The sequence below is a fragment of the Euprymna scolopes genome, chromosome 17 (genome assembly GCF_053919585.1).
Source record: "Euprymna scolopes isolate OS-2025 chromosome 17, ASM5391958v1, whole genome shotgun sequence".
Classification (NCBI taxonomy): Eukaryota; Metazoa; Mollusca; class Cephalopoda; order Sepiida; family Sepiolidae; genus Euprymna; species Euprymna scolopes.
In genome coordinates, this window is record NC_136498.1 from 78,427,079 (window position 1) to 78,442,373 (window position 15,295).

At 33.9% G+C, this 15,295-nt stretch overlaps 1 protein-coding gene across 1 annotated transcript in view; it reads right to left on the minus strand.

The window, feature by feature from the left end:
• The window catches only part of LOC145296816 (gamma-tubulin complex component 3 homolog), a 107,451-nt gene that overhangs the window by 30,319 nt on the left and 61,837 nt on the right, over positions 1-15,295 (minus strand). The window contains exons 12-17 of the mRNA XM_080142901.1: positions 14,548-14,674; positions 12,464-12,558; positions 10,849-10,923; positions 4,676-4,783; positions 2,726-2,828; positions 1,931-2,058 (exon numbers count right to left, since the gene is read on the minus strand). Coding sequence (XP_079999027.1) covers positions 1,931-2,058; positions 2,726-2,828; positions 4,676-4,783; positions 10,849-10,923; positions 12,464-12,558; positions 14,548-14,674 — 636 coding nt within the window. The remainder of the gene's footprint in view (positions 1-1,930; positions 2,059-2,725; positions 2,829-4,675; positions 4,784-10,848; positions 10,924-12,463; positions 12,559-14,547; positions 14,675-15,295) is intronic.

The window sequence follows — 15,295 nt, forward strand, 5'->3', positions numbered from 1 at the left end:
TAAAAACAAAATTTTTTGAAGTTGCGATTTTTCATTGTAAGTTAACCCTTTAGAAGATCCAAATCGGGGAGAAATAACTGCATTCCATCTTACAAGTTGCTTTGCACAGAATCTAATGACCCTATCTTTCAGGTCGGTCATCTTGCTTTTTCTCGATCTACTGCACGCTTTTTTCCAAAAATCAGCTCTAGCACATCTTCTACTAGACCATTTTTCATAATATTTGGAATTTATACTAATTTTCACATGACACTTAAGTACGTAATAATGTTTTTCCTTGAAATGACTTTGAATATACGATTGGGTCGACCGACATACTATAATAAAGTTGCACTGAACTTTTTATTGGTGCTTGTCCAGAATCTCCCCCGTCTCCATGAAAAAACAAATATAACAAGCCATGTGTACGTGGTCCGCCTCTTGTGCTACATGTGAGATGACACCACAAAAAATAGTAAAAAAATTATGAATGTGAGAAGTGTGAAGGGCCAATGTTGCCTTCACATTTTCACCAAGTTTCAGAAAAATCTAATGGATGAAGCAAAAGTTATGGGGTAAAAAGTGTCATTTTTTTTTTTTTTTGCAATTTTGGGGCATTTGTGACCCCTTTTAAGCTCCTGGGAACACCAAATCTCAGTTAAAACGGACAAACGATGCAGTTTCACACCTTAAAACATGTATATTTGAATTCAGCACCATGGAAAACTACTATATAGATATACATATCAAGTTCTTGAGTAATATGAAAAAAGAGCTCTAAAAAAGCATGTTTTTTTTTTGTCCTAAAAGTCCCAGGGGATGCGAACCAGAATTTTGCTAGGGTCACCCATATTGAATTTATATTAAGAACAATAGCCTCCACATTTTGGCCAAGTTTCAGGAAAATCTAATGGATGAATCAAACGCTATGGGGCAAAAAGTGTAATTTTTTACCATTTTGAGCTCCTGGGGATGCCGAATCCCAGTGTAAATGGATAATGGTGCAGTTTCAGGCCATAACACGTATATTTGAGTTGATCATCATGAATAACCGCTATATAGGCAGACATATCAAGTTTTTTTTTTTTGAGAAATATAAAAAATGAGCCACAAAAAAAAAAAAAAAAAAAAAAAAAAAAAGGGTGTTTTTAGCATTGAAAGTCCCCGGGAACGTGGGCCAAAATTTTGTCAGAGTCACCCATATTCCACATTTTGGTCAAGTTTAAAAAAAATCTAATGGATGGATCAAAAGTTATCAGGCAAAATGTGTTATTTGGGCTATTTTGAGGAATTTTTTACCTCTTTTGAGCCCCTGGGGGCACAACAGGAATTATTTTTTAAATATTTTTTTACTGTGCACATCTATTTAATGAAATACAATTTGTGGCAAAATTTCCGGAAAAAGTAATGGACGGTTATCTGGCAATCGTCTGGAATAATGAACGCACGACGGAAGCCACTGAAAACATAAGTCCCTCTCTGATAAATCGGGGAACCAAAATAAAAATCTGTATCTGAATATCCCCATGACAGAAAAATAATAACGTAAACCAAAAATCGTGTGAACTGATCAAGTAGTTTTATTTTTAAATAAGAAAATCAAATTTTAAGCGATGATTTTGTGGCACCATCTTAAAAACAATCTGAATCAACAAGGGGGATAACTCCAAATAAAGATTTTAACAAAGCCAACACGGGGAGTAAGGAGGAGAGGGGCACCAGAAAAACTCCCATTTCTCCATAAAAATAAAACTACTTGATCAATTTACATGATTTTTGGTGTACAATTTTTTCTTTCCATCATGCCACAAACACCATACAGATTTTTCTGTAGGTTTGTTTTTTAATATAGGAGGAATTCTGGACAAAAACCAAATTGTCTATAATATTTACTAAAATATGCCTGAAGAAAATATGCCTAAAATATATGCTTAAAAAAATGTTCATATACCTTTAAATGGTCCATGAATTTGTATTTGGTATGCATACAATCAAGCAATCTTAAACTCGTTTCAATATACACTTTATCGATCATCTGTTGAAAAGTTGAGTTGGTGTTCTGGGTAAACATGGATTCAGCTGAGAAAAAGATGTATAAAAAAAAAATGGAAAGAAAACAATAAAAACATTTTTTTTATTTATTAATGAGTCACCACTTATAAAGATTAAAAAAACACTGGTGGATAACGTTCAATGAGAAAGATAATTTTTTTAACAAGGAAGTCATCTCTTATCAAGGACCAAAGGCCACTCAAGAATAAAGAGTAATGAGTGTCAGGAGGTTTGTAAGACGACACTAATGATGAGTAATGGTGGGAATTGGGTAGAATTTGATTATTTAATAGGCAGGTTCAACAAGAATTTGTTTATATTGGACTTGAAAATGATTATGTTATAGTCAGCTGGGAAGCAGACCAGTGGAATAGAGTTCCACAGGTGGGATTTAGTTTTAGGCACAGATTAAGAATGGGGGAAATTTTTGATAATGGTTGAAGTAGATGAGTGTTTGTCGTAAATGTTTTGCAAGGGGGGGGGGCGACCATAGATTGAAGTTCAGTCGACCTATCAGTTGAATTGTGATTAATACTATGAGAGGATTGGAAATAATGAATGAAATGAATAAAATTTGGTGACTTATGCGGAAGGTTTATGACAAGTGTTTATTTACATTAAATTTGAAGATACTCATTTAAAGCTCTTTTTTCAATCAATTTAGTTTTGAAAAAAAAATAATAGCTGATCTCACCTTGTTTGATATCAATTTCTTGCACAGCTTGAAGACCTTTTGTTGGTCTTCGATCATGACAGACATGATGAAGGAATTTGATAGACTTTCCAGCATTCAGAATCTGGAGAAATTAAATGACAATGAAAAAGATTTTATTTATATATATATATATATATATATATATATATATATATATATATATATATATATTCAGAATTTAATATATTAGAAATAAAATTTTTAAAATCTATATTTTTCTTTACATATTTTTAGAAATGAATTTATCAAAGACTTTGAACATCTGTAATGGCACATTCATTGGAGGAGGTTATCGAAGGAGAAGAAGGCTCACAAAAAGAATTATATATAAATTGAAAGAAAAAAAATTATTATTTCAGATGGTATCAGAAAATATATTTGCTTGTTTGTAAATCTTCCTTTTCAACTATCTTTTCAATTCAACTCTTAAAAAAACATTGGGATTCTTGTGTATTATCAGTAAATATTAAAAATAATGCATTTTAAATAAAAGCACTATTATGTAATTACGTGTCATGTCGAAATTAAAAACAAATTCTCAAAATTACAAAAAAAAAAAACAGTAGAAAAATAATTACAAGAAAAAATAAAATTTATTCAATTACATAGTTTTATATCAGTTTCTTTTTGCAGACATTTTTGTAAGACAAACTGACTTGTCTCCCTTTGTTTTCAATTAACTTTCGTTATTTTACATTAGAAAATGACAGAATATACAATAATGTTTTTTTTTTGGTAAAAAATAGATCTACTCATCTTTTATAATTTTTTAAATTTTATTTACACATTTCAACATGACATGTAATTACGTGACAGTGCTTTTATTTCAAATATATTCTTTTGATATCCAATTCTAACACACAAGCATCAAACACTGCACACAAATTTACACTATAAATAGAATAGCAATTTACAGATGAAATTCTGTTAATATTTTATCCGAGAGTTTCCCCGCAAATTATTTTTTTTTAACCATTATTTCTGAATTCATCTAATTCCATCTTTTAAGAACAGCAGTACTGTAAAATGATTTTAATATTTAACACTATTGCTCTGCTTAATCTGATCCAGCTTGTTCCCAAACAAATAAATATATTGGCTAATAGATTTTGTTTTTGATATATGGACAAAAACCTTCCCTGACACAATAGTTAGAAATGTCACTATTTAGAAAGGTTCAGTTAAGTCATCTCTCATTGAGAGTATTGTGATCCTTATTTCTGTGGGATGATATTTATCTCTTACTCACGATGTGACACAAGGGTCGGAAAGTAAATTTGAAGAGCCAGCATCCTAGAGAAAGACCATTCTAGCCTGCAAAAATACCTGGGCAAAGCCTGGAACTACTCAGGACCAAAACCATACCTGAACAATCAACAAAGGAAAGTCATCTTAACAATGGTCTATACTCTGTTGGCTTTATTGTTGAGGGAAAACATCCAAGACAATAAACATTAATCTGTGATGTTAATCTGAAAAAAAAGCCCCCAAAAACCTGTTGTTTATTGTGTCAGTTTTATGATTTTCTCCAAATCAGTGCACTGTTCTTCATATAATTTTGCATGAAGTCATATGACCATGAATGCAGAAAACAGGCTCAGCCAGATTCAAAAGATGGAAAGAAATCTAATTGTCAAATTGTAACATTAACATCGCTGACATGAACAGGCATGTCTCCAACATGTGATCTCATTCCAACTACTTTCAATGTGCAAATATATTCCTATAGAAAATTAAAATAAATGTAATCAAGCTTTGACAGAAAACTAGGCTACAGCACAGACAAAAAAGAATTACAAAGTAAAATATTCATAATGAATTCATGTATGAATTATTTTTCTAAAATATTTTAACTTTTAGAATAAGTTATAAGATTTATTTTTACATGGTTCAGATCAGTAAATTACTAACGAATAAGTAGTAATATACCTTTTCAGCCTGTTCTGTACTAATGAAAGAAGGAATCATAGCAGTACGTAGCATGTATTTACTCCGCCATAAGTCAACATCAGCTTTAGGATCACAAGCAACAAAAAACTGAAAAGACAGAAACAGAATTAGAAAAATGAGATGTAGTTTGCTTGAAGCATTGTGTGAGATAGATATGTAGAAGAGATTTAGAAGGCTATCACAATGTGAGGAATGAATGTAGTTGGTGTTGAGGAAGAAGGACGAAACAAGTGACAATTTGCAAATCAATATATATATATTTTTATTCAACTGTGTTAAGTATCAATGTCTTACTTGAAGAGGTCTACTGTGTGTGACACTTTCTATAATATATATCAAATGGTGGATGTAACAGATCTATTCAAAGCATGCTGGATGGAAGAATTAGAAATCAGAAACAGAATAAGAAAAGACGGAAACAGAATAAGAATGTGACAGTGTCGTTGGATGTAACAGTAATGATGATGATGATGACGATGGTGATGGTGGTGATGATGGTGATGGTGATGATGATGATGATGATGATGGTGGTGGTGGTGGTGGTGGTGGTGGTGAAAAAAAAGAGCATTGTTAAGAAAGGTTGTTATGGTATTGATTTAATACACACACGATTGCGGATTTTTTTTTTTTTTTTTTTTACATTTTCACCCAACACTTGAACTTCTGCATGTCAGTACAGTTGGGGAAGCAGGGACCTGGAATGGAATTCCAGAGTCTAGCGGTTCTGAAAAAGAAACTACTGGAGTAGAAATCTTTTACATCTAGGGATCTCTACTGTGTGGGGGTAGGATTTATCTGCCTGTCGGGTTTGTCAAGGGTGTTTATGTCGTGGGGGCACAAGTGTCTGTAGTTCGCCAGAGCATTCACCAATAAAATACTTGTAGAACAAGCAGAGGGATGCAACATTTCGTCAATGGGACAGAGGCTGAAGCTTAGATGCCAGTTCAGGGCCTATCAGATTGACGACTCTCTTTTGAACCTTGTCTAAGAGCGAGAGACTAGTAGCAGATGCACCAGCCCAAATATGACAGCAATACTCCATACATGGGCGAATGGTGGCCTTATAGAGGTACAGGATACTTTCGGGTGTTAGTAGTTTTCTAGCACAGTAGAGAGAGCCTACCTTTTTCGCAGCGGCCCTGGCGATGCTTTCAATGTAATTGTTCCAACTCATGTTTCCTGTGAACGTTAGGCCAAGCAGTTTGAAAGATAAAGAGTCTTTGGCCATTGCTATTGGTGGCAGAGAAGGTTTCTTGTAATTATTGAAGGAAATCAGTTTAGTCTTGGCAGCATTGAATGTGACCATCCATTTTTGTCCCCATTCCACTACAGATTGGAGGTCATCCTCTAGTGTTTTTGCCATTTCTTTATATATGTGTTCATTTGTTTTCCTGTCGTGCCTTTTATAGAGTGTGGTGTTATCAGCATATATACCCATCTCAGAAGCAATTTTGTCGGGAGGTCATTTATGAATATTAGGAACAATAGAGGTCCAAGGATAGACCCTTGAGGCACTCCCGCATTTATATCATATTGTTTAGATGTATGACCGTCGAGGACAACCTGGATTTTTTTCTCTTACCTAAGAAGGATTTAATTATGTTAAGTATTCTACCAGTGATACCGTATGATCTAATTTTCCTGAGGAGACCCTCATGCCATACCCTGCCAAAAGCGTTAGATATATCTAGAGCTACTGCTCTGCCCTCCACCGCTTTGTCCAGTGAATGGTATATACATTCAGAGATTACAGTGAGAATGTTTGCTGTGGAATGTGCTTGTCTAAATCCATATTGTATGTCAGTCAGAAGTTTAGCATCTGTAAGGTGATGGGCTAGAGCATGGTTAATTATGGTCTCAAATATTTTGGCAAAAAGTGGGAGGAGGCTAATGGGGTGATAATTTGATGGGTCAGTTCTTTGGCCAGAATTCTTGAATACTGGTACAACAGAAGCAGTTTTCCAACAGCCCGGAAAGCATGATTCATTAAAGCATTTGTTGTAGAGTTTGGAGAGAACTGGAGCTACTTCGGCTGAGCACTTTTTTAATAGCACAGCTGGGATGAGATCGGGTCCACATGCTTTTGAAGTGTCAAGGTTTTTTATGATAGCATGCACCTGAGCAGGGGTGATTTTTAGATCATCTAGCGTGGCATCTGTCCACAAAGGAAAGTCAGGTAGGGGATGGTTGAAAGGGTCCAGTGTGGAGTTTGACTGGCAAGTATGTTAGCCTTCTCGGTTGCTGAGCAAACAACCTCATGATTGTTGGTTAGTGGGGGAATTGTTGATTGCCCATTATTTACTACACTGTTGTTGATTTTCCAGAAGTCTCGAGTTCCTAATTTTTGTGCTTCGATGTGTTTTTTAGTTGTTCCAGTAAATTCTCTCTTAGCTGTCGCTATTTCTTTCTTAACGTTACTTCTAGCTTCTATATACTTCTGTTTGTTTGAACTGGACTTATGTCGGTTAAATCTGCGGTATGCATGCTGCCTTTGAGCAATGGCAGTTGCGCAAGTAGAAGAACCCATTGAGGAGAGTGGGGCTTGCTTTAAAATTTCCGCATGGGAACATGTGCTTCAATCGACGTTTTGAACCATTCAGTGGTCTCATTTGCGCACTGTTCAGCAGGAAGAGAAAAAATATTTCGCCATGGGGCATCTCTGATAAGATCTCTTATGGCTTCCCAGTCAGCCTTTTTATAATATCTCGTTGTTTTGAGTACTGGCGCTTCAGTTTTGGGTCTAGAGTTTAGGGCGATTTCGACCATTATCATTGCATGATCAGCGTTCCTGAGTGGGCTGTCAGCATTTGTTATACAATCATCGGGAACTGTGGTCAGAAACAGATCTAGAAGTGATGCGTGTTGTTCTTGCTGGTCAGGGAAACGGGTTGGAAACGTAACCATTTGTGATAGAGAGTGAGATATAGAGAAGCTATGTGTTGTGCTGCCCGCTGCATCTGTGTAAGTAGAGAATCCAAGCCAGTTTTTGTGGTGGACATTAAAGTAACCAAATACATGTACTTGTGTGCTAGTGTCGAGGGAGAGTGCTGTGTCTATGCTGTCAGAGACTTTGTTTATTATGGTGCAGTCCTGGGTCGAGGGAGAGCGGTAGAGAAAATAAAAGTAGCTAACATTATATTGCATGTTTAGTCTAAAGCACATAAAGGCTTGATCGTCCGATTCTAGGTTTGTTTCTCTAGTCAAGGGGAGAGTGTTACGAATGTAGACTCCAAGTCCGTGCATATGTCTGTTAGTCCTTATGGCTGAGTGGGAGATATCCAGGCATGTTAAAGTAGTTAGAGGGGATGGAGGAGTGTAGGTTAGTCTCACTTAGTACTAAGATATCCGGGGTATTTGTTAGGAGAAATGCTTCAACATCAGCTAAATTAGTTCTAAGCCCACGGATGTTCGTGAATGCAAGCCTCAAGGGAGAAGGCAAGTTGGATTTGTTTGACCCTAAGCCTGGTTTGAGCTTATTTTTTGATTGTACTGTCATCATGTTTTTAAAGAGTTTCAGTTAGGTAAGGAGGAGCTGAACAAGAGGTTATGCAGGGCAGCAGATATGTAACACAAGTAGACCATCAGCTGACCTTTCTTCAACTAGGACTGTCACCTCAGGAAAGCCCATCGAGGATGAGTGCAGGGTCCCTTTCCATGCGCAAAATGGCACTACAAACATCCTGATATTATACAACTGTTGATGGAGCAGCCGTTATAAGCGCTACAAAAGTGTTAGGGCTCCTGTACTACCATCCGGAAACAGCAGCCAGTACCTTCAACCCATCAGAAGAAGGTCAACCCAATCTAATTGCACAGGCGTATGTGGTACTCAAGAACTCCCAAGTGCCCAGTTTTAAGGGGTGGGATTTGTTGGGGTGGGGAAAACGGCGTTCATTGCCCTAGACAAGAAACAAGATCTCCCACTGAGTGTTTCATCAAAACTCTGTGATAACGTCTCTGATCCTGACTAAATAGACAAAGAAGGAGTATGGAAGCTGGGCGATAGACAGAGCCTATCTACTCCTTAAGCAGTTTAGGTTTGCAGACCGGTAATTTGTTTGAGTCACCAGCTCTAGGAAGGTTATCATCCAAGACTGGAGAGGCCTCTTTCCCCTTAGGTTTAGTTTTCCTTCTCCTACACGGATGATCTGGGAAGATCTACTGAGTCCATCAGCCCTGAGAGGGTTTGCTCCGCGCCTGGGTCCTAATCCAGGTATTTCTGCGACCCTGCATGGTTAGTTAATGTTACAGGGTTAGTTTGTAGAGGTTATATATCTACTGAATAGTTACACTCCTCAAAGTGATTTTAGGGACATTGCTATTTCATTGTTACTAAAAAAAGCTCATGCAGTGGAAGCAACTATGTGAGCAGGCTCGTTAGAAAGGCATTAGTGTGGATAGGATGAATTGATAAAGAAGAAATCTCTTTTTTTCCCTGATAATTGGGGATGACACCCAGCAGCCATTAAAAACATGCTAGCTGAAAAAGTTTGCATCTTGGATTATAAAAATATCTCCAAAAATGTCAGAAATGGCGCCTTTTGGTAATTTAACAAGTTTCACTCAATGCTACCTTTGTTAAGAAACAGTTAACCGAATTCCTTGTTGTTGCTGAATTTGCATGGTGGTCACACGATCACACACAGATCAGATGTTATGAGTTTCTTTGGATAAAAAATACAAGAGAGTGGATACGAATTTAAGTGGCCATTAATTGTTGTTTGGGCTTAAGAGAGAAGGAAATTTGGTTATCCCAAAAGATAATAAATTGATTTATTTTTTTATTTATACAAAATGGCATTTGAGAAAACTCTTGATTATGCAAATGTGACTCAAGAGGAAAAGGGGCCTTTCTACGTAAGTGATAGTGAAAGGTAGAGACCTAATAGAGGGTGAAGGCAATGGAGCCCTTCTGTTGAGAGTGGCAGTCAGAGATACAGATTTGAAGAAGAAGAAAAGGAAATTTTTTTTCAGAAAGTGAAAATTTAAAAAAAAAAACTGCTTGAGATTGGTTTACTAATAATTGTGAAATAAAATTCTGTGGATTGGGAGGCGGAGTCAAGCCCACCTGATCCTCAATATTATGAAAGGCAAAAATAGCCCCAAGAACACACTCTGCCTGACTACCAGAGGACCTACACTAGAGAAAAAAAACAAAACCTTTGACTTAAGTCTCACTCAGTTTCAAGTCACTGAATCCACACTGGGAAGAGACAAGCCCCCAGACTTAGGGTTGACTGCCCCAACTTTACTAATACAAGCCGTCAATCCCCAAGCATTTGCAGCTTGAGTCAGAAACTCGGTTGGAATGAGATCAGAGTTTTGTAACTTTCAGTGAATAATTATCCTTCAAGCCCAACTATCGACTTGTTATATTTTTCTTCTTTTGGCTTGAAATGACCTCTACTTTCCAGTGACGTCGGCTTCAGAGACCATGGTAGAATGGATTGTACACTATCAAAAGCAACGTGAGGAGAGTAGCAATCTGTTCGACCAGGACCTTCATCAAAGTAATAGCCCAGAGCTAGCGACCAAACAAGACCCAGAGCAGACAAATCTGGTGACATCACTTGCTGGATGTCGTTGGAGAGAAAGGGGTACGGAAAAGACAGAAACAGGATTAGAAAAGATGGAAACAGAATTAGAAAATAGTGTTGTATTGAAGGCTATTACAATGCATGGTTAACTTGAACAAATAACCCAGTAAATTCTGGCATCATCTGATGAAGAGATCATATTTTTTAAATATTAAGACAAATGTGACTAAATATAAAAAGAAATATATACTACAGGTAACACACTATCATCTTTGTTGTCATCTTCTTTTATCCATATAATTGTGTGTTCTTATATTTTGTATTTATCGTCCAACACATTTTAATACATTAAAGAATGCACACAATGTATCAAGCAAAGTATACTAATCTCTGAATTAGAAAAATAAAAACAAATTAGAAAAGATAAAAACAAATTAGAAAAGATAAAAACAAATTAGAAAAGATAAAAACAAATTAGAAAAGATAAATATCATCTTGAAAAAGGTGTAAGGAAATCAATGTCTTTAAATATACAAAAACTATAAAAAGCCATTTTCAATCAAACTGATGAAGCACAATACAAGTACATTAACAAATCACAAAAAGAAAACTTACTTCTCCCATAGGATCATTTTCAAGATCACCATCATAAATCCACCGTAAAAGAGTAACATATATTGGATGCACAACCTGCAAAATAAAATAAAAATTCAATACCGATTTACTTTGAGTAATAGTAGTAGTAGTAAAAGTGTTAAAGTGAGAAAGTATAATGGTTTTTAAAGGAAAAATAACTGATCAAAGCATTTTATTTAAGACTAGTTTTAAATTTTTATTTGTACATTTTTAAAAAGTTAGGGTAGACGACTTTTATATTCTTCAATTGAAAATGAGTTATCGTCTTGCTGAATTTTATTTTTAAGTTAAATTCATTTAAAATGTTTCATATTAGCAGTCATCTGGGCCAGAGTATGTCATTTTTAAAATAAATTGTAGCGGTGTACATTATCATACTGCTAATAACATGTTACAACAATAACAAATGAAAATTGGCATCAGAAGTAAAGTTGGATTTGTCAGTTTAAATACTGTTTGAGTGTGAACTTTGAAAATCTAGCAAGATAACTATGTTAGGCTCAATTAAAAATGTTATAACTATAAATAAAACACCAATTTAATTGTTGTTCTAAGCATCACTTCTTTTTATAGAAGAGAAAAAAATAAGAAGCCATCTTTATAGTTTATGATGTAATCATATACAGTGTAATGTACATATTTTATGAAAACATATTCAGTGTTAAATAAAATCAAATAAAAATCGTTGAATGCTTGAAAAGTAATTTTATGTAAATCGTGAATGTAAAATGGAATTTCTGTTCATAGGTAACTAGCAGGGTTGCCCGGGTCATATAAAACAAAGAAAATGAAGTTGCGTATGACTACACATACTAAATGATTTTTGTTTTAATTATTTTTACTGTGCAATGATTTATATCAGTTTCCCAACTTCATATGCAACTGTTTGGCATTCCAGCTCTGAGTGTTTGGATAAATTACAGAAATGTATCTGTGATTTGATTAGCCTCCACATTTTCTTTTTTACTGCAACCTCTCACAGATGTGATGTTGCTAGTCTCAGTCTTTTCTAAAAATACTATTATTGCATGTGTTCCTCAGAATTGTCTAATCTATTCCCTACTTCTTTTGTTTCGGCTATTTTGACTCATTGGTCTAGAAGTCTTCATCAATTCACTGTTTTTATACCTCATTGTAAGACAGCTTCCTATTCCAGCAGCTTATTTCCAAGGACTGCAAGGTTGTGGAACTCTCTTTCTGCTCACTGTTTTCCTTCTACCTACAGCCTTAGTCTTTTCAAGACCATTAAGACGTCTCCTGTCTACATTAATCAGCTTCTTACATCAAGTGGATTCATGCCTTGTCTTGAGCGATTTCCATAAAAAAAAATCTTGTAGGTATAAGTAATAGGTACAACTAATGAGGACTTCATTTCGACCAGACAATCCTGAGGGATGATATTCATGAACACTGTGCAGAAGTCTGATCAAAACAATGATACAATGACAGCCTAACACTGATGTTTAAGATCAAGGTTCCATGCCAATGTTAAGGGAGTCTGATCAACCGATAGTGATAGTAGTAGAGATGCAATGCCATAATTAAAAAATAATTTTTGTAAAAAGATATCAAATTAAAATGATAGATTACTCACCATATTGAGGATATGTTGCAGCATTTGTTTTCGATATGGATCACCATGTTGCATACAAGAATAAATTGTAGAAGCTAATGCTCCCCCTCTTTCATCTACAAATTTAAAAAAAAAAAAAAAATGATTTTCTACTTAATATGAATCTGCATTTATTTTCATGCTTGTTCAGAATTCCTCCTACAGTAGAACCCCGGGATATGGCATTAAAAATTAGTAACAAAATACAGTACAGCATATAATATACATGCATATAATAAAATAACATTATAAATAACACCGTAAGGCAGGGCAAATACCGTAACCAAGGGCCAGAAAAACATTGTATTCCACATCATAACCTGAAAAAAAAAACATATCCTAGAGTTCTACTATATATTAAAAAAACAAAGAAAAATTTGTATGATGTACATACCCGTGATGAAAAAGAAATATTGTATTCCAAAAATCATGTAAATTGATCAAGAAGCTTATTTTTAAATTAGAAAATCAAATTTTATGGCTAACCAAGGAGCGACTATTTTGCAATGCTATTTTAAAAGAAACAAGGGAGACAACATAATTCAAATTTGAATATTATTTTTGTTATACTACCTATGAATTCTCATTAATCAATTGAAATTATTTTATTTATAAAAATAAACCTACTTGATCAATTTATACGAGTTTTGGTAAATTTTCTACAAGATACATAGATTATTCAGATTTTTCTTTTGTTTTTAAATACAGGGGAAATTCTGGATAAAAACAAAATTGTAAGTACATTAATTAAAAAAGTGACAATCATGTTATTCATTTAAAAAATTGAAACATTGAAACAATAAATATTCTTTCTTTCTATTGTTTACAATGTCAGCTAAATATTTAACTAACATTTTTTTACAATAGGAAGAAAGAATGTTTAAATTTTTAAAACTTTCAATAAATAAAAGACATTTACTTCAAGAATATTTAGCTGACAACGGCAATTATTTTTATAGAAGAAACATCTTTTTATCTTAATATTATTAATCCTTCCATAGATTTATTATTTCAAGAGAATTATTATAATCAGCAATAAATTATGCAGCAGCAATATTTTTTATTAAATGCTTATATCATTTCGATGTAAAAAGAAATTTTGGTAGGCTTCCTAATAATAAGGAAAAACTTCAACATTTAAAAAATTTAAAAAAGAAAAAATATTATTAAGAAAAAAAAATTGGTGCTTGTGCATTATAATTTGATATATAAAAAATAAAAAAAATGTATTTAAGTAAAAACACTATTACGTAATTAAAATGTTAAAATTAATAAAAATTGCAAAAATTACGAAAAATGACAGTAGAAGATCTGCCAGAACTATTTTTTACAAAAAGACTTTATTATCAATCCATCATTTTCTAATTTGATTTGTAGTGAAAGTTAACAAGAGAGATAAATCAGATTGTTATATAGAATTGGCAGCAATAGACAAACCAGGGTTTCCCAAAGTGGGCTCCAGGGAATCCTGGTGCCTCGTGAGTGAGGCTGAGGAGTTCTGTAAGGCCTTTCTTAAAAATACTTAATATGGAAAAATTAAATGGCTGCAGACATTTAATTATTGAACACTTTTACTGGAAAGAGATATGATATATAATTACAGATGCAAAGAGTTTCAGGGTTCAGGATGGTTCATGAAAAAGTAAATAACAAAATAAATTAATAAAAAAATACAACAATTTTTGTTTAATCAAAAACAAAAAATTGTTGTAAACATGAACATATAGTAAAATCACGAACAAGAACAACTAATGAACTAGTATGAGGTAAAATTTGAAATTAATGTTTTTCATATTTATTTTAGAAATTATCTTGTTAGTGCTCAGGGGCTCCATGGTGACTTGAAGTTTGGGAAACCCTGGATTAAACTGGTAAATCCGCATTATTTGATCAATTTTATTTTTTCTTGTAATCATTTTTCTACTCGATCATTTTTGTATTTTTATTTTGACATAGCATTTAATTACATAATAGTTTTTACTTAAAATGCATTTTTTTGATATCTAATGATAATGCACAAGCACCAAAAATTCACTCCTAAGAATCATAAAGACAAATATATTTACCTTTGCAAACATCAACAAGTGATGCTAAGACCTTTAATCGAAGTAAAGGATCGGCGGTCCATACCGACATTCGACACAATGTCAGGTGACCATATTCACCTAGAATACCCTTTTCCTCTTGATGCAACTATGATACAAAGAAATGTTTAACATGAAGATTAATATCCAAGTCATACACGGTTTTATTTCCTTAATTTTACTTGTGTAATTGTAAAGCAGGAATAATAAACATTTCTTACGAAAATGACAGATGGTAATAAAAGTTATGTCAGTTTTTTAAGTCTCAATCTCTATATTAATAAAATTACAAGAACTTCATGTGTGTATGTGTTTACTGTGTCAATGTAGCTTTGATGGTGCTTGTCCAGGACTCCCCCCCCCCTCCATACTAAAAAAAACAAAATTAAAACAGTATGATGTATGAATCTGGGATAAAACAAAAGTATCATATTCTAAAAATCACGTAAATTTATCAAGTAGTTTTATTTTCATAAAGAAAATCTTTTTGAAACAATTAATGGAAATTCGTAAGTATTGAAAGCAGGATGGAAATTGTAGTTATAGTCAGCTAACATACTTCCTAAGTTCTGGTGTGGCTGCTATCAAAAGCGGTGACAATTAGTCCCTTTCGCTTTTTTCTCTCACACCTATATCTTCCCTGTGCATGTACTCTTTTTCTTATTACGTTTTTCCAACCTTTTTTTCTTATTTAATAATTGAAATTAGTCCTTTTTTTTTTTAGAATTAT